General features: G+C 36.5%; 1 protein-coding gene across 1 annotated transcript in view; it reads right to left on the bottom strand.

The window, feature by feature from the left end:
* Rpp30 (ribonuclease P protein subunit Rpp30) overlaps positions 1-14,599 on the bottom strand; it is a 37,659-nt gene extending 23,060 nt beyond the window's left edge. Inside the window, exons 1-2 of the mRNA XM_067083500.1 lie at positions 14,301-14,599; positions 8,560-8,777 (exon numbers count right to left, since the gene is read on the bottom strand). Coding sequence (XP_066939601.1) covers positions 8,560-8,777; positions 14,301-14,478 — 396 coding nt within the window. The 5' untranslated portion in view covers positions 14,479-14,599. The remainder of the gene's footprint in view (positions 1-8,559; positions 8,778-14,300) is intronic.
* Between the last annotated feature and the right edge of the window lie 6,795 nt (positions 14,600-21,394).

The raw sequence follows: 21,394 nt of genomic DNA, 5'->3' as shown, positions 1-21,394 counted from the left end.
TTCTAACCGCTCTAGCTACGGCAAAGAGGGTTAGTGAACTGCAAGCCTTTAGTAGGCATATAGGCTTTAAAGGGCATAACGCGGTTTGTTCTTTAAGCCCTTCCTTTTTAGCGAAAAATGAAAGCCCGTCTAACCCTTGGCCCAAGAGCTTCGAAATCAAGGGTATGGCTGAAATCCTTATTCAAGAGCCAGAGAGTCCTTTGCCCTGTTAGGGCTCTCAAAGTCTACTTAGACAAGACGAAGGAAAGTCGAGGTCCCTCAGATAGTTTATGGTGTTCCGTAAAGAGACCGGACTTACCTATGTCAAAGAATGCTCTGGCTTTCTTTCTGAGAGATACGATTAAAGAAGCCCATTCATGCTGTCAAGACTCTGATTTTAAACTTCTGAAAGTCAATGCTCACGAGGTGAGGGCGGTTGCGACTTCAGTGGCTTTTCAGAAAAATATGTCACTCAGTAACATTCTGGGTGCCACATTTTGGCGGAGCAACTCTGTGTTCGCTTCACACTACCTGAGAGATGTGAAGACGACATATGAGAACTGCTTCTCGCTAGGACCATACGTTTCCGCAGATACTTTCCTGGGGGCAGGGGATGACACTCATCCTATCCTATAGAAAATGGTTGGATAGTGTTTTTTATGGTTGTTGGGTCGACTGCCTGTGGCGGACTTCCCAATCGTTAGCTTTAGTTGCGTTATCCTAACTTAGTTAGGCTTGGTCAGGTGGTTGGTTTTTGCTTCGTTTGCCCTCATTGTATGGTCAATATGGTCTTGTCACATTGTGGTCACGCCCCCGTTGACAGATCATCTAGAACTCACCAGCTATACAGGTCACACCCTTGCTGGAGACTCTAGTTAAGCAGAAGCGGACTTGGGTGACAGTAATCACGAAGTCAGCTATGCTAACAGGTAAGGAACCAAAATATCTTTCACCTACTTGTAGTGTGTTTTTTCCAAATCCTATTCTGTCTGTACCCACCTCCAATGGTGGTATTCAGCTATATATATATCTGACAGGTAAGTTTCATGAACAAAATGATATTTTAATGATAAAATAAAGTTTGTTCATACTTACCTGGCAGATATATATATTCATAGTGCCCGCCCACCTCCCCTCAGGAGACAGTGGCACTAGAAAATCTGAATAGAAAATGGGAATGGTTCCTGATACCCGCCTCCCAGCGGCGGAATGGGTACTAACCACCTGATCTCCCACTGCGTGTGTCGTAAGTTTTGAAATTCTGTCGGACTAACAGAGAATACAGCTATATATATATCTGCCAGGTAAGTATGAACAAACTTTATTTTATCATTAAAATATCATTTTTTGAAACAAAACTGACTCCTGTGCATACTAATTACATCAAACTAATCCTATAGTCCACAGTCCCTCAGACATTTTCCAGAATTTCAAGAGGAACTCCACTCAGTCAGGTAAAACATCCGGATTCCTAACTTCTGTGTCACAGAAAATAATCACCATATGTATTGTATGCTGTCGCCAGGAAAGGATGGGAGGGGGGCAGTCATGTAAAGTAATGGGTATATAAAAAAAATTACTTTAAAAACAGTATCTGTTTTCGCAAAAACACATTAAATTACAATACCCAAAATAGCTATTTGGGTAGGATATTCTCCATTTTTTTCTAATTAGTAATCCTTGAATAACTGGAGCCTAATTCCTGGCATTAGGGATGACATAGCTATGCAACTGCAGTTGACAGGAGATCATGAATTCAACAGCATCCTTGTAAGACTATGATTTTTATTCACCATAAATCAATATCTATATATGAAAAAGTATTTCTAATGGGAGAAGGAGAATTTGACTGTTATGCATAGCTCTGACCAAGCAATACAATGTATCTATGGAGTGCAGAGGTACAATTTACCATATATGCAAAGGAGGTGAAAGCAGTCTCCAAGAAATCGAGAATTTGAAGTGCCTGTTTTCCGAGACAAGAAAAGATAAAAAAACAGGTACAAATATTGAAGTTCAATAATCCGCAAGAGAATTCCAATTGGTGGATTTGTTTAATCCCAGTGTTTAAGTCAGTGTCCAAGGGTAGATAAACAAACACATGCACCAATTTGTTTCTGTATCATTTTATATGTTCTCTTATGCTAACTATCTTTCAATACACTCTGCAAATATATAAGAATAGGAAATGATAAAATTGTCAACTAATTTTAAGATACAACTACTGGATGTATGAAGGGGTTATAAAACAAGAAATTTTATGATCGGCTGAGATCTTGAAACAGATTTGTGGAGAAGCAGCAATGTCTCTAATAGGCTCCAAGTTCATATTCAAAATGGTGTGACTATAGCTGATGTAAGGGCTATCGAAAACAGTCTTTGGCATGATATCTCTAAAATTGGCTTTTTACAAAGGTTCTGATGCCTAAGAACTAAAGTGAGGGCCAATGAAAGTGGTTGAAGAAATCTCAATGGTAATTCTCACTGTAAACTTTAGTACAATCTTCTCAACACATTGGATGTGCCTAGGTTAATAGCCCTCATCTCGAACACTTGATACAAGGCCAATTTATACTCCCTGGCTGCAGATACAAATGCAGTATAAAATTTACCACTTATGGAATAGTGGTACAGAGCTGATCAACACTCCTGCTACACCAGTCACAGAATACTCTCCACTTAAACTGGTACAAACTGGATGTGGATTGTTTGGCTACATTTTTAATGCTTTCAGGAGTTCCTGCTATAAGCCCTCTCGTAAGACCACACTTAACAGGCCCTAAGCAAGTCGTGGACTGACAGATTTGTGTGATTCCTCCAAAAAAAGAGGTGCCCATAAGGGGACAGTGCTGTCAGTGCGCCTCATACAGTGTGCTGTAGGCATTACTTAAGGTTCTTTGCAGCATCCCTTCAGCCCTTAGCTTCAACCCCTTTCATTCATATTCTCTTTTTTCCAGTTCACTTTCCACCCTTTCCTAACAATTGTTTCAACATTAGTTTCTGCACTGAATGAACTCTCAGGTCCCAGCGCTTGGCCTTTGGCCTACATTCCATATACATTTATTATTATTCCAAAAATATGGTTGATGGAATAACCTGAGCCATTCCAAAAGTTGTCTTGAGTGGTCTGGGAACCTAGCTTCAGCAGTCAAGAGGCTGCTAACAGTGCCATGCTGGAATGCCTCAGCTCCACCCATTACCATTCTTAGTAGCAAGAACAAGGAAGAAATATAATTTCAAATTATCCCATGCAACCACAATGGGATCACTTGCCCATACTACTTGAACTGTAGTGCTAAGCAGTTGTTTCAGAATTTTTTGATGAGCTGAGTGACAAAGCAATGCCCTATGGGAATACCCATAACTTACCAAGTTCCTTATAAATGTTTCGATATAAAGACCAATCTGCTGAAGTGCCTGATCCTTCCTGCTGCACTGTTTCTCTCCTGGATGAAACTGGAAACAGCATGATGTTTGTCTGCTCTGCTCATGGGGAATTTACTGGCTAAAAGCACGTGATGTTGGTTTAATTACCTCTTCATTCATGTAGGCTGGCATGGTGGAGTTGCTTGAAATTATCCTCACCACTTTGCTAGCCACTTGCTCTTTGCATGACTCAAGAAATATGTAAGAAGTATCATAAGAGGGGTAGAGAATTCTCTCATCCTCTCCTGAGATTAAAGAGGTGAATGTAACACCATAAAGACATTTCTTTACAGTTCCTGGATATTTGACAGATAACAAATACTGAAAAGATTCACTGTTTTTGATGTTAACTTTGGTGATACCATAGATTGGATCTGTGGTATATATCTAGAGAATGCAGAAAGAACACAGGAGAAGAACTTGAGGACAGAACAAAGGGATGTGGTAAAATCAGTGTATCCTACTCCCACCTAACTGTCTCTCGTTCAAGCCCGCTGTGATGGTGAAGACCCATAGGACAACAGATGAAGCACCGGTCATATGTAGAGCAGAATCAATGGTTGTTGCATCCCCCCTAGCCCCCCAGAGGAAAGAGGATGAGGTACAAAGATTATTCAGCCTTTCCTTGAGTGTCCACTCCTAACCTTTCATATTGCTCCCTGAAGAGTGGGCTGCACAAACAGGTGTTGCAACAGAAACTGGAGTCCGAGTTTTGAGCAGAACATGAAGCACAAACCACAAGCACAGAGGCAGCCTCTGTACAGACTTGTCAACAAGGTGAGAACTCCTCTGTACCTCCCTCAGAAGTCTTACTCAAGGTTTGTAATGAAATCATTAATAAGTGACAGCTTCTCTTGGTGCCTTAGACCCATAGATGACAACACATACCAGCGTCTCTTCTAAAGCTGAAGGGAACACTTATGAGAAATACTGAAGTATGACCCTGTGGTGAAGACCCCTGTTGTATGCCCCTCCCCTTCAGCTGTCCTATGACTGAAAAAGGGGAGAGCATGAAGGGCAGAGATGGCAACCTGACACTACCCACTCAAGTTTATAAGCACAAAAGGTGTTTTATGAGATTCTCTAAAATATCATTTGGCTCCCCTAGTATTCAAACCAAGACTTCAAGAACAAAAAAAGTTAATATACTGTATAAACACCTATGCTTGTCACACTATGGCAAACCTGAAAGCTTCATATAACTATATATATATATATATATATATATATATATAAACCCCCGTATTCATTCTCATGATTTATGGACTCATATATATTTCTCTGTAGAACATATCTAGCCATCATTATATAAAAATTCGCCCATTTGCGGTATTTTTCACTGAGAAATTTTCACTAATTACTGTATTTTCATATAATTTTCATGAATAAATGCACTTTTTGTGATAAAACTATTAAAATACTCAGTATATGCATTTTTACAGGGGCAGTTCTAAGTGTTTTTAGAGGGGTTTTAAGTTTTCATATTTTAGCTATTCGCGGGGGTGTGTGGGGCGATCCCCGTGAATATATTCACTGTATATATATATATATGTATAATATATATATATACAGTATATATACATATATGTAAAAAATCACAGTAGATGCATGACTTCAGTGTATAAGCTCCCACAGGAAAATGACAGGCAGAAGTTTACTCTTTAGAACATTTCTAACCATCAATAAACGTGAAAATTCGAACTTTGCGGTATTTTCACTGAGAAATTTTCACTATATACACACACATATATTTTATATATTATAATAAATATATATTTGTGATAAAACTATTAAAATATATATACATATATATATATATTTAATTATAGTTCTATAATGTTTTATATTATATATTATAAAATATATATACAGGCAGTCCCCAGTTTAGCTATTCCTAAGCTGTGTGTCGAAAATCATCATAATCTGAAAAAGTGAATAAAAATCGTAAAAAATCTAAGAAAACCTTATATTTTAATGTTTTATGTATAAAACGATATAAACTGCATTTTTACAGAGCTTTTCATAAAAAAAAAAAAAAAAAAAAAAACAAAAAAAAAATTTTATTGTTCTGCCATTTTGTAGCCATATTTCTTCAGTCTGATTGGTGTCGTAAGCGTTATAACCCCGGAAAATGCATCATAAACTGGGAAATAATTTCTGATGAATATATTTGAAAAGCGTCGTAACATTGGGACATAATAAGCCAGACATTGCTAACTCAAACTGCCTGTGTGTGTTTGTGTTATTTATAATATATATATATATATATTTATATATATATATATATATATATATATACATATATATATATATATATATATATTATATATAGTATATATATGTGTATATATATATACATATATATATATATATATACATTATATATATAAAATATATATTTATCATATATGATATAAAATTTTATATATATTTTTTCAATACAGTTTCCCATTATTTTTAAGTACAGTTTTAACCTTCTTGGCATTGAATGTGCTAAATCTTTGAAATATTGTGCATCCATGTCTTCAAACCAAAACTTACGGATGGCATCCTTCAATTTGGGGAGGGACGTTTTCTCATCTGCTAAAATCATCATAAATCTGAAAAATCTGGTGAATTGCCTGGCCAAATTTCTGAATAAAATTCCTTAAGAAAACCTTGTACTTTTAATGTTTTATAAATACACGGTGTAAAAGTTCCTTGTAAACTAATTCATTTTCCAAGACATTTTCATAAATCTGCCATTTTGTCGTGCTCTCTGGGAGAAAATTAATCCCCAAAAAAAAACATCCCCATACCATCACAAATTGGATGTTTCACAGTCTTGATTGTTTTTGATGCTGATCCATTTTGCGCTATGAATAATGTGGATTCATCTAAAACACCCTTTCCCAATTGGTGTCCACTTCAAATATTTTAAAAAGCCATCCTTTTTTTTTTCAGGCTTAGTGAGGAATGCATCTTTGCTGCAACCGGGAGACCAATTTTTCTGAATCGAATATATTTGAATACGTTCCTAAGCAGATCAGGGTTTTGAGACTTCAAAATTTTGGCTAACATTTAAAATGTTATCCGTTCTTTTTGTAGTTTTTCGTGGCATAATAAGCCTTTCTTCCGCTTCAGTGATGAATCAAGGTCTCCTGTCTTGGAAGCGGTTGCACCACAATGAGACGGGGACTTCCTCTCTTGCAATAGCTGACATTGACTTGCCAGTTTTATATCATATATTTCTTAACCATATATAAGGAAGTTTTATATAATTATTATATAAATGTATATATATATATAATGGGGCACGGCGCATATATGATATACCTTTGTGATATATATATCACTGTATATATATATAAACTCATATATATACATATATACAATATAGGCTGCCATATATATATATAAATATGGGATAAATATATACACTGTATATATATATAATATATATATATATATATATATATATATATATATATATATATATATATATATATATATATATATATATATATATATACACTATATATATATTTCTATATATATATATATATATATAAATTTCTGACCCATCATCAGGATCGAACCCAGGTCTTTCAAATGAAAGGCAAGGGTACTGCCCACTAGGCCATACAAGTCAAAAGAAGTTGGAACCTGAGAGCAACTGCACCCAAGGAATTACCCGAGTGAGAAATTTATTTCTGTTCCACACGTGATTGTGTGTTGATTATTTCTATCTTATTCACTTAGAAGGGATCATTCGAATGAAATGCTGTCAATTGGGTCATTGCTGAGTCGGGAAGTTGGGGAAAACTCGCTGGTATGCAAGCAGTTAGCTTGCGCAGGTAATTCCTTAGGTGCAGTTGCGCTCATGTACCAACTTCTTTTGACTTGTATGGCCTAGTGGGCAGCGCCCTTGCCTTTCATTTGAAAGACCTGGGATCTGATGAGTCAGAAATTTATTTCTGATTGTGTGTTGATTATATATATATATATCATAAATTTATTTCTATTCCATATATGATTATATATATATATATATATATATATATATATATATATATATATATATATATATATATATATATATATATATATATATATATATATATATATAAGCATTAAGCTACAAACGTCCTTTAATATCCAATTCGCTCTACCTCAGAAATAATATATTTTCATATATGTTACCGAAGGGGAATTTTTTAGTTGATAATAAGTAAGCCGTCCCGTGGGCTCGAACCAGCGAAGGACAGGAACTCAGGACTACAGGGACGCATTAACTCGCGCGGCCACAAGAGAGGTATAAGTGGATATCGGCTCCCATATACAAATCACCCGTCGAACTCAGGTGTTTGTGTTTGGAGACGATATCCACCCACCTCTGCCATGCTGACCATGTAATGCATTTGTCACACGCAGCCAAACTATTTAGTTTTTATCACATCACCGTGATTCATATACAAGCATTAAGCATTAAAGGACGTTTGTAGCTTAATGCTTGTATATGAATCACGGTGATGTGATAAAAACTTCATATATATATATATATAGAGAGAGAGAGAGAGAGAGAGAGAGAGAGAGAGAGAGAGAGAGAGAGAGAGAGAGAGAGAGAGAGAGAGAGAGAGAGAGAGAGAGAGAGAGAGAGGTTGCTGCCAGAAACAAACCAAAACTAAGATTTTTGTTCTATTATCCATGACGTACTTAACATCCATTGCAATGTCTAGCTTCAGAAGCCAGTCAAGAACTATGACCACCAAGAAAACTGAGACGTCTCAACTCAATGCGTCCCAAAAAGAAAGTGATGTCTTATCACCAGGTGAGGGGGCAGTACCAATTAACCCCCTTGTAACCTAATGCTACTATTTCAAGTTCATGCTTGGAATATTTCTGTATACTGTAAAAGATGGTTTGTATTCTTGTAGGAACAAGGTGGTGGGGTTCTTTGGAATCTAGATGTATGGAAGAAAAGTATGGAATCTATTCCTTTTAGAGCATGTCTGGATATGTAGCTGATGTACATTTATGCAACAAAAGGTGCTTGATGTCTACAAAACAAACTTGAATTACCTGTGGTAATTATACAATACTGTATAAAAATTTTATATGAGAAAAAATGTTAAAATAGGCAGTCCTATCTTCCAACTAGAAAATTAAACTTACTTGTTTTAATACAGCATCATTTTCTGGAATGATCGCTATTAGGTCATACTGTCTAATGGCATTTGCATATTTTGAGAGAAATGGAGAAGAAGGATCTGAATGTGTTATTGTTATTCGAGAAAGAATCACTGGCTTTCGAGTAATTTTGTAACGCTTGAGATCCAAATCTGACAGTTCCACAATCTTGGGTGGTGGCACTAAAGATTCATTATCACCATCTGAAAAAAATGCAAATCAAGCTAAATATTTATTATAAGAACATCACTATTATTAAATTTTATATTTATATATAATAGAAACATTAGTCAGCCTTCATGAAAGACCACAAACATATATACCTATAAAGTTTCAAAATGTCTGAGCCAACATTTTTTTCTTTAACACTTTCTAATACTATTACTCATATTTATCATTTTGAAGAGCAAAATAAAGTACTTCCAAATCTACCTTGGATGAGGTACTAAGAATGTGCCCTGTTTAGCAATAGAAAAAAAAAAAGGCCACTCGGAGCCTAGTGAGATGAGCGCATACACTTGGATAAAATGTCAAATTTTCAAAATAATTTGTATTTTTCCACTGTATTCATGCCTAACCATTTACTTCAGGTATCCTTTCATAACAGCTGGTTGAGATGTTGAATCAGGTATCCTTTCATAACAGCTGGTTGAGATGTTGAAGCAAGAAACAAGGAAACCACTCACACATCCAAGTGAAAACCTCACTTTTCCTTCAGCTACAGGGAAAAATGCAGGGAGGTTAGTGTGCATTAAGCAGTAATATCTAGAAACTATATCTGAAAAGCAGACAATCAGTGACGTCTGGTTGATATCAAGAATGCATGTCAGTTTGCTGAAGAAATTCCAGGATATGGGGTACCAAGACAGAAACCTTGAATACTGGAGCCAAAGGAACATGTAGATAAACTACAAAAAGGAGATGAAGAATGCACAGCAGAATGTTCTAAATACTGTACTCCAGTTTAGATAGTGAACTTATATGAAGATCCAGAGTAGATTATTTGGACAAACTGGCTGATGATGTTGAAAAGACACATTCAGTAAGTGGCGATGTTGAAAAGACACATTCAGTAAGTGGCACTATGTCAAAATAGCCCACATATAATTATTACAGAAATGGCTATGGGAAGGAAAAAAGATGACAATTCCTGTAAAAAGGGAGGGATGGTTAAATAATAAAACTGGAAGAAGAAGAATGCTAGGTAAACTATTTTTGTGAGGCCATGAATAGGGCACATAAGGGACTAGTTTGATCAATATACAAAAAGTGGACACACCTGAATGCATATGAATTAATTAACGGTTTTGAAATGAGTCAATAATAAAGACACTTGGAAGATTAAAAAAACACCAAGTTGTGATGGAACCAAAGCTGAAACAATTTTTTAGCTGATATTAATGTAACGCCTTGTTCTGTTCTGCAGAATGTGGAAAGAGGAAACAAAGCCTGAAAACTAGGCACTGCAAGTCATAGCAAAGGTACCCCAGAAAGGTGACCAGAATGAATGTGGTAACTACTGAGGCACTGTAATATTGTTGAATGTAAGGAATAGGCTATATTCAGTGTATAATGCTTATTCTCAACAGGTTGGAGACAGAAATTAATAGAAACCTAAGAGATGAACTAGCTGTATACTGTATATGGCAGCAGTGTATACAATCTAAAAATCCCCTTTGGATAGCTTTTTTTAGAATATGTAAAGCTAATTGAAATTACCTAGAATAAAGCAGATACTGTAAAGTTAATCTGGATGGGTCTTGTCAAATGAATTTGCAGTAAATAGTAGGATACTAAGGGAATGTTGTTCCAACTTTACTGCTTGCCATTCTCATAGATTTTATAATAAAAAAAAAGGGTAGGAGATGGAAAAGATGGCTTGGTTTGGAGTTACAATAGAAACTTGATAGACTTAGGATAAGCAGAGAATGTCTTTTAAATTGCAAAACACCAAAAGGTTTACAAAGTTTGCTTAATAGAGCGTACCATACATCTAAAAAGATGGCAATCAAATTAAATTTATGGGGAACCAAAGTTATGAATACAAATTATACACAAAGGGATGAAATAACAGTAGATGAAAAAAAACGGATTAATGAGGTCAAATCTTTCCAGTAATTAGAAACAGTGATACCCAGTACATATAATATCCTCTTTAGTTGGAAATTAGTGAAAGATGAAAAAAACATATCAACAATGAGTAGGCCATATAAAATTTGGAAATCAAACATTTAAACTATACACAAAAGTAAGATTGTACATAAGTCTGGTACAATCTGTACTACTATACAGACATGAATCATGGTATGACATCGGATACAAGCTTCCCCCAAAGGAGTTGTGGTTGCAAAGGACATGGGCTCCAGTGTGCATTTAACAGGCTAGAAAATGGCAGCCAGGTGGGTGGGACACTAGTAATTAGTCTCACTTGGTACCATGCACATGGAAAGTCAGGCAAAAGCCATAGCCACACCAAGCATTGGCACACACTACCTGAAATAGGCTGATACCAATACTGTTTCAGAAAACAATTGCTGCACCATGCACAGTCCAAACCAAGCACAAGTGAGAAAGTTGTCTGCATAAATAACTTCAACCACAATCCCCCAACCAGAGTGAAAGATTGAGCAGCAAGCAGATCAATCCCATACCAGCAAACACTGTTAACTGCTCATGTACTGGGGTCAGCACTTATCCACTGAGCATAGCCATACAGTACATGTGCATGGGGACGGTAGTTCACAAACTCAGACAGTATCCAAGTTTACTAAGCACTGACCTAAGCCAAGTTTAACATAAGAAGCATAAGACAAACAGCAAGAGGATTTCACTGATAAGAGATACTTGTCTGTATGGCTAGTAGGACCAAGAAAATCCATAAACCATGAGCATCATGATCTGGTAATATTCATGAGCAATGAACTTCATTACAACAAACATTTGTAGAGATACATACTTGACAAGGGCTTTCTTCCCTCAAGGATCAGACCATCTGACATGCAAGTACTGTGTTAACAAGAGCTGCTGCCAAAGTGCTAAGCAATCAGTCTGGAAGCTGATCAGTACTAAGTGCTTACATTGGTTCTGCAATAGAACATCATAAAAATGAGAACCATCACAAGTCTTTGGTCAATGCAACCATCTATGTCTGCATGGCTTCTGAAGCCCAAGGATCCTGATGTTCCCACCAACCACTATAGTGATTATTAAGGTTTTTCAGCCACAAATATTACTTCACTGTTGTGAAGATTCTAAAAATACAGTAATCACTTAGATGATAATGCTAATGAAAATTCATTAAGTTAATTTCATGTATTTTACTAACTGTAGCATAAATAGAGGAATTTCTGGTTATTTTACCTTACATTAAAAGGGTTGGCAATCCCAGTGAAATTTTACAAGCAGCTGATACATTGAAATGTAGTTTTCTGATAGTTTTTTATGTTTTAGGTAATTTATGATAGTTTTTACTGGAAGTTCTTTTATTTATCCCCCCCCTACTTCTACATCTACCAATTTCCCAGTAGAATTTCAGTACAGTAAATACTAGAAGTATTACTACATAAGTTTATTATGTTAAAAGGATGTATTCTTCTAAACATATATACTGTTGTCATATATTTTAAAATGCTATTGGTCAGGTTAGGTTGGGGAGGAGAGAGGGTAGTGGTTTAAGCCAGGTAATGACCTACTGCCCTACATTAGGTAAAGTTAGAATGCAATCCTATATTTTACTCTGATTTATGGCACTCTTGTGCCAGTGTGAAAAATCATCAGATTTTTGCAGACTGTAAGAGAAAAGCCATATTTTTCTTAAGTAATGGGAAACATAACCTGGTATTTTTATAAGCTGAATAACTCATGAGTGAAAACAGAATTCAGTCATGACTGTCTAGTTCTAATTATTTTTACTTTAATAAGGTAGACTGCATGCATACGACCATGACCATGGCTATGCTTGTGGCATTAGGACAGACATTTTTAATGGCTAGTCTACATCCTCGTGCAGCTAGTCCAATAACAAACATTAGGCTACATTAGTAGAACAGGCCTATTAGTTTAACAGCCGCATGAATAAGACTAGCCTAGGTGGCACTAGTTTAGGCTACTTTAATACCAGTTCTTGATATTGTATATGTACTGTTACCAAGATATTTACCATCTTCATGTTTCAATGTTTAGTATTTGAAAGAAAAGCTCTGCACAGGGATACAGCATTGTTTATTACGGAAATTTTTTTAATGTTCAATAAAGAATAGGGTGTATAGGCTATGTAGTGTATGCTAGATAACTTGGAAATTTTACAGAACAATGTGAGAAATTTACTGTCTTTTGTTTATGTATCTGTAGGTAAGCTCTGCAGGATGCCATGTTTAGTACCAGCACCACAAGGGTCAATGTAAAAACATAAACAAAAGGCAGTACATTTCTCATATTATTTTGGTAAATTTCTCAAGTTGTCTCAACTGTACTGCATTTGGCATAGCCTATACATTCTTTTCTCTATTGTTCAGTCAAAAAATTTAATTAACAATATCTTTGGTAGAGCTATGGGGTTGCTCCACATTGGGTATTAACTTGGAAATTGACTTTTCCTGTAGTATTTTGGTTGCTTATTAACAATTTACCGTTATTTTTGGGGGGTCAGCTGTAATTAACCTGTAATTAACATCAGAACTGATGTTTTTGTATGCTGGCCATCCTGGAATGTTATTGTGCATGTGCAGTGTTATGGGGGAGGTTTTGGTAAAAAAGTGGTTTCCTTTACTGGGGGGTTGGGGAGGCACAGCCTCCGACTACGTAACATGGCCTGCTAGGTTAGGTTAGTTTAGGGTACATTAAGTTAGTATAGGTCCTTTTATAATAGGTTTCCTTAGCCAATCCCTTTTTGAAGATATGGCTCCCTAATGACTTGCGAATGTGCAGAACCATTTCATAACAACATGGCAGTCCATGCGGAGTTATATACCCCGTAGTTTGTATGCAGACATCTTCATTAGAATTACCCAATGTTCACATCCCATTTGGGTACTCAACACAGCCTGAAAATCCAACTGTTTAATATGAATGATGGTAGGCCTATTTCTAAGTAGCAGCTCCGCAAGGACTGTATGGAATGGTTCCACAAATACAAAAGTCATTAGGGAGCCATATGTTCAAGAAGGGAATGGCTAAGGGAAATCTATTATAAAAGGAACCATACTAACCTAGCTTAACCTACTAGGCCGTGTTACTTAGTGGGGGCCAGAGCCCCTGGACCCCCTGGTGAAGGAAACTCCACTTTTTACCAAAAGTTCCCCTTGGCCTATGCCACTGTGCATGCGCGACAGCATTCCAGAATGGCTAGCATACAAATATATAATCATTTCTGATGTTAATTACAGTTGACGAACAAAAAATAACAGTAAATTTCTTATAAGCAACCAAAATACTATTTAAAAGTCAATTTCCTAGATAGCTTAATACCAAATGCGAAGCTCTTACTTAGTTCTACCGGAATGACTACCAACAGAATAGAATAAAATACAGAATTCAGGCCAAAGGCCAAGCTCTGGGACCTATGGGGTCAGACCTGGAATGACTACCAATACACCTCTAACTTTACAAGACCACAGAAACAAAGATAGCATACACAATAGATTTAAATCAACATAAAACTAGACCTAATTCGTACACAGCCTAACGTAACATTCTTAGCCCAACTTGGTCTGGGTTAGCTGTCTTACCCTTTCCTTTCTTCCGTTTCTTAGACGTTCCTTCTTTCAATTGTGTTTTATCCGTTACATACTGATTTATGGCAACAGTCTGATAGCCTAGACTTAATGCTCTCAGAACTGTATCCTTAACAGCCTCTGTGGCTGGTATATTTAAATCGCAGAACCCTTTCGTCCGCAACATTTTCATTAATTAGTTCTTGGCGACTAGCGAGTCCTGGCCCTTAAGTTACCAATCATATATGCGACACATGGGCCGAAGATAGTAGTAACACAAGAATGTTGCCTTTGTACCGCCTCGCCGTCTTCTCTTAGTTCGGCAATTCCTTTATTTCTTTTATATTTTATTTCCCTGTATGGTAAAATCTTTCCCATTTCAATTTTTCTCTCTTCGTACAACTATGATCAGTAAAACTGGAGAATTCGCATTTACAATTTCACATTCCCAGGTTGGCTGCTCAGTAAAACTGAATTCACACCTACTGTAATATGACTGCAGCAGGGTTGGTGCAAAATATTACATACGGACGGATATTCATCCTCTTTAGCTATTATTTACACTGACAGCACTAACTTTATATTTTACATGTTATGACTGCCATTGCTTTTAAAAAAATCTTGATACTTCCTTAATTGAGGTTCCTAGTCACTTCACCCTAATGCTTTTTTTTTTTCACTTCCCAGACTTTTGCGCTCAAAATATATTCTGGTTTCCTTTTCAGCATAATCAGTCCGGCCTTTATCATGATTACATCCTCCCTTGTGCCTAATTCATCTGTATATATTTATTTCTGCCCCTCCCATCAGTGAATCTCATCTTAGTCGTCGCCTTTTTTAACTTCTATATTATTTTCTATTTCCTTGGCAATCATATATTTTATTTCCTTTTCAAAATTTTGCTTTGTTTACTGTTTGGTTTGATTTCATGAAATTTATGATGTTGAGCCATGCACTGGAGCACTTTTGGCCATGAAGCAATGCAGCAATGAAAAGAGGTAGCTGTGTGGTTGGACAGCAAAAGAAAGAGGTCCAGGAAAAAAAGTAGACGAAGCAGACAGACCTAAAGGTGGGACTGGGAGAAAACCTCACAGTTGCACTAAGAAATAATAGTTAGAGAGATTGGATAACAAGATCAAAAAAAGGAAGAAAGAATGGGGGTAAAGTAAAAGGCTAAAAAGTGGGTACATCTATGGGCTGAAGGGACATTGAAACCACCCTTTAGTTATGCCTACATTGCACCACTTGAGGTGCACTGATGGCACTAATCCCTATGGGGTTACTTTGTAAACTTTCTTATTTCTTCTATACTTCCCCTTTATATATATATATATATATATATATATATATATATATATATATATATATATATATATATATATATATATATATACATATATATATATATATATATATATATATATATATATATATATATATATATATATATATATATGTGTGTGTGTGTGTGTGTGTGTGTGTGTGTGTTACCCTACAGAGTTAATCCCATTGCTTACCTTTGCTGTAAGTCCCATCTATTGGTAGCTTGATAGTGACTGCATCAAAGTGACTACTAGCAATACATTTGTACATTCACACCCATTCTCTCTCTCTCAGGTCTACGACGAATCAAGCATTACCCAAAATAATTTATTTGACAATAATCTAACATAACTGGATTGCAAGAAACAAGATATGAAATAAAATGGAATACTTCTTCTTTCGACCTTATTAGTCCCACTGTATAGCAGGGGCGGCCGCTAAAGTCAATTTTCTCCATCTATTTCTATTTCTTTTGCATGCTACCATCTTACTTCTGAAGGAGGGTCCTATGAGAGGGGGAAAAAAGACAAGCTCGATGAGGAGAAGGAAAAGATTAAGGAGGAACATCGAGAACGCTTCTTCGCTTTTTTATATCAAGTCTTGCTGGTCATAGATACTGAATGGGTGGTTGAGGCTGGTACCGGAGATGCCATCACTGCAAAAGCAACCTGGTGGTCAGCCACTGTCAAGGCTACTGTACAGGAGAAAGCAGCAGCAGAAGTAGCAGGAGAAGAAGGAAGCTCCTTCTCAACTGCCAGGTTGTCAAGGAAAACTGCAAAAGGTGGACTACCAGGGATGTTCAGTGTAGGCTGCATCTTTCACAAGTACTCCAGTGATACCATCTTACTGTGCCTAGAATGCCAGAATCAATTAACAATGATGGTGAAGTGGTGTTGGAGTCGAAGCCTGGCTACGTGAGGCCATTCACTTAAGCACCAGCACTGTCCTGTGAAGAGAGCAGGTAACAAAACTCTTTCACCTCTTGAACACTACCTCTCCCATGATGGAGGAGTATTCTAAAGAAGTAGCAAAACAGTAATGTAGGAAGAAGTGAGGAAGGCACTAGAGGGATTCAGTGGGGCTACCGGGGTGTATTTCCCCCTGATGAAACAGATGAATGCCTCTTGAGAAGGCAGCAAGACATCCACATGATCCACTGTAAAGGCCGAAAAAGTGGCTAGTGGCGGGAAGTGATTGAGGAATATTTCTCCACTCAGCAACCTAGAACCACCAGTTAATGACTGCTCTAGCTCTCACTGAGGATACTCCTATATAAAAGACAATACTTTGTATTTCTGTAGGAATTATTCTATTTTCTGTTGCAACTTAGTACCTTATCAACATTCTGGAAAGTAATTACCTAGTACGAATGAGAAATAGTTGCTCTGTTCATTCTGTGTCCATATATGTCATTCATATTCTGTAATCCCATTTTTTTTTTTGCAACCTAGCACAGTATATCAGCATCCCAAACAGCATCAGCCTAGTAAGCTTGTGGAACAGTTGCACATTCAACTGTAATAAAGAGAAATTTGTTATCATTTATATAATACTACACTCTTTTGTGACACTACTGCATCAGCATCCCTGACAGCTTTTGCCTGGTAAGGATCTGAAACATATATTCATCTGTAAAAACAATTCTTTTTGATATGAAAATATTACTTTAAACACCAGCAGTAGCAAATATGTACCCTTCACCTTGTACATTCTTCTTTCTTGGTCTCTTGAGGAGGGAGCCCTGTAAGCTCCGAGCTTTGCTGCCGAATCCAGGTTCAGCAGTGAATCACGGAGTGCCCTCACAGTCATGTGGTTAAGTCACTTGTGTCACCTGACACTGGGCCTCAGTTACATGCCTGGCCAGCCACCTATAACCCCATTTCTGCTTGCATGGCATACCAAAAGTTCATCAAATAGTTCATCAACTAATAGGCATACATGAAATCAATTATTAAGATGCTCTGACAAAAGTAGTATATTAAATGACAAGTGAAGACATATTGACTATCTCTTAGTGCTACATCAAGGTACTGCAAATTAGGAATATGGAAGTAATTAGTAATTCACATTAATTAGCTAGCTGATAGGCATACAAAATAGTAATTATATTATTTATGAATAATTTCTTGACAAACCTAGTAGATAAATGGACTAAAAAAAAAGCCTCCAGTTGATTCACATGATGACAAGATATGTGGTCAAGTCCAACATATCTTGATTGATTGCCCCACTTTCTGACACCCAAATAGTATGAAGCATTGAAAACAAATCCTTGAAATCAATTTTGTCAGAATCTTTATCACTTTCAGGTTATACAATAAAACTCCTAATAAGATGCAATATGTTATATAAACTCTATTATAACCATGAAGAGCATATTTTTCAGACCAGCCCTTTGAGTTATGAATGTTAACTCTTGTAGTCCGTCCTCTTTAAGTATTAGTTCAAAAGTGCAACTGTTTGGGTTTCTTCTAGTTTCACCTTCAGACCCATCTCATTTATTTTTAGGATCTCTATCTTGCTGTCAAACCACCCCACCTCACACTTTTCACTGTCTTCAGCACTGAATGACTGCAAGTGCCCCAGAGCTTGGCTTTATAGCCTAAATTTTATTATTCCTTCATTCATACATTTAAACATTAGTGATAAACTAGAAGTCAACAAAATTATAATTTTTCATAAAATTTAGGTTACTTTTGTATTGCACAAAATTGAGACTTTAACTTCACTAGATATAACTTATGTTTTGTGGTATTCCACAAGTCCTTACGTTGCTCTTACTAAAAGAATAGCTACATAGCCTACTGACTGTGAACTCAGACCTGCACTTCAGAGTGAGAAATGCTCAAATAATCAAGGTAATATAGGCCTAAAAATTCAACTTAAATATAGAAAAACGGTGAGATATCCTACAAAATTCAGTTTGTTAGGCACAAATGAGGTTACTCATGTTATGTTTGAAGCCCGCAGGACAGTAGTGCTGTCAGTGAACCTTTGTGATGCACTGTAGACATAAATTAAGGTTCTTTGCAGCATCACTTAGGTCCCTAGCTGCAACACCTTCATTCCTTTTACTAAACCTCCATTCATATTCTCTTTCTTTCATCTGCTAATCCACCCTCTCCTAAAACTGTTTCGTTATTTTCAGCACTGAATGACCTCACAGGTCCCAGCCCTTGGCCTAAATTTTGGTAGAACTATGGAACAACTCTGCTTGGGGTATTATCTTGGAAATGACTTTTTCTATAGTATTTTGGTTGCTTATCAAGAATTTACCATTATTTTTTGTCAGTCGACTGTAATTAACTTTTAACCTCAGAACTGATATGTTATTGTATGTTGGCCAGCCTGGAATGCTATCACACATGCACAGTGTTATTGGGGAACTTTGGTAAAAGTTGAGTTTCCTTCACCGGGGGGTCTGCCCTCCCGCTAAGTAACACGGCCTACTAGGTTAGGTTAGGGTACGTTAGGTTAGTATGATTCCTTTTTTAATAAATTTCCTTAGCCATTCCCTGCTTGAACATATGGCTCCCTAATGACTTGCGGAAGCATGGAACCACTGATCCGTACAACCAACATGACAGTCCCGTTTTCTCCCAGTGTATTTCCCTACCCAAAACCCTCAGGTTCCTATAGGGTCCCCAACATTGTTGGATAGAGTTGTATGTTAATAATAGTCGACCAACAATAAACACCGACTACTTCATCGGCAAGACTAAAAGTATAGGAATAAATCAATTTCCAAGGTAATAATGCGTGCGGAGGAGATATTAAGTCAAAATACCAAAATTTTTTTATTCAAGTTCCAGTCATGTTTGAAACACACAGTCCTGAAGACTAAATACTTCAATCAACATTTCCCAGATTAGGCCTGGACTAGGCTCAACACTGGGGAGCAATTAAATTATGAATTAAACATGGTAATATCATAGCCATAACTTTAAAGACTTCTTTAAATAAGCTGAATGGGAGAACTACATGGGCCTGTACATAATAGCAGGCCTAGCTGTTATTGCATAAAGGAAGTACCCTCGCCAGCAGCCTAAGATGAGCCCGTGTTAGTACTGTTCACTAACTGCTCATAATCTGGACGCATGTTATGTCATATACTTAGGCTAACTGCATATTTGTGTAGGGTAGATATTCAGTGCAATGCAATATTTACACGTAATAACACCACGGTAATCGAATTCGAATCAATTTGATCGAATCACGCATGACAACTAATGTTTTGTTTACATTCAAATTAACTCCAGGTCATTTTCCTACCGTTAGCATTTCATATATTTCTTAGAATAATAAATTCCTTGGTTAAAAGTAAGTTTGGCGAGGACAACGTCACCAACTTTCGCTATAGTCAGGATCGCCAACGTGTTTAACGTGGTGTTATTGGCTAAGGTTAACATATTTAGCGAGGGAAACTGAAAAATTTAGTGTGAAATAGAGCTAGGGAAATAAGTAAGGGAACAAGGAGAAACACGAATAAATCAGTATATATATATATATATATATATATATATATATATATATATATATATATATATATATATATATATATATATATGGATGAACTGTATTACATTGAAAACTAGCATATGTAACTGAAAAGCATTAATATATGGTAATCCGTGAGTGTTGGTGGCGGACAGGCATGTCTGCTCTTTGCTCTTGCATTTAGAATTTACAAGCAATTCTTTGTGATAGTTTGGAAACTATACTGCGACTTTTTGATGGTTAAGGCTAACCTGATATGATTATAAATTTTATCCCATGATGAGGTTTAGCTATTAGTGTCATGCAGGCCGGGAAAGGACAGTGCCTGGGTAGAATATAGCCTACATATTGTGGTTCACAGGCATTCAAGAAGTGTTATGGAGTGAAAAGAGAAAACCTGCAAAATGTAAATTGGATCTGTGATGAGTGTGTGCTGATGTTTAGAAAGCACTAAGAGATCATTTGAAATATAAGTGGGAAGACTTTCAAAGATAAATAAGGACTTGCACTAGGACATATAGTTATCTCCGTAAATGTGGGTGAGGTGAAAAATGAGATCATCAGTAAGATATGAAAGGCATTCAGTGCCGATGCGTTGAATTTTTTGCAGGCTGATGTCAAGAAGTGTGCTAGGAAGAATCTTGTGAGTGTTGATTCTGCAGGTAATACGTGGAGTGTTGGAATAAAAAATTAAACAAGGGAGTAGATGAGACTGCAAGGAATTCAAGTTAGTGACAGCATATTCACAGAGAAGAAAATAGTTATGGATTTTGAAACTGAGGTAGAGGGAGATGATTCTACATATAAGATTGGTAATGTTAAAAGAATGACAATAAAATATGAAGCCTTCACTCAGAGTTATGATGTGTCATGTCAAGTGAAAAGTCAAAGGAAGATCTCATAGTAACGTGATTGCTGTAAATGAATATTAACAAAATGTCGAGAATATTGAGAAAAATATTTCAAGTATTTTTAACCACCCAAACTCCTGAAACACTAAGCATTGCATAATGAATTGTGATCCAGTTGTTGAAAACTTAATTCACAAGAATCATGATGAGATAAAACTAGAGTTGAGTTGGGGGTGTATTTCTGTTGTCAAAAGTATAGTTACATAGAACAAAAATGCCCTGCTAATGAATGAGAGGATGATTTATGCTGCAGCAAATGTGTAACGAATAAAAAAACAGGAGATTGTAACTATGGTTTAAAAATGCACAAAATTGCATGAGATTTCCTAACTTTGACATGAATCACGTAGTGAGTGAGAGATGTAAAACATTAGAGGT

Source organism: Macrobrachium rosenbergii, chromosome 40, assembly GCF_040412425.1.
Source record: "Macrobrachium rosenbergii isolate ZJJX-2024 chromosome 40, ASM4041242v1, whole genome shotgun sequence".
NCBI lineage: Eukaryota > Metazoa > Arthropoda > Malacostraca > Decapoda > Palaemonidae > Macrobrachium > Macrobrachium rosenbergii.
This window is presented reverse-complemented; position numbering and strand designations above follow the sequence as displayed.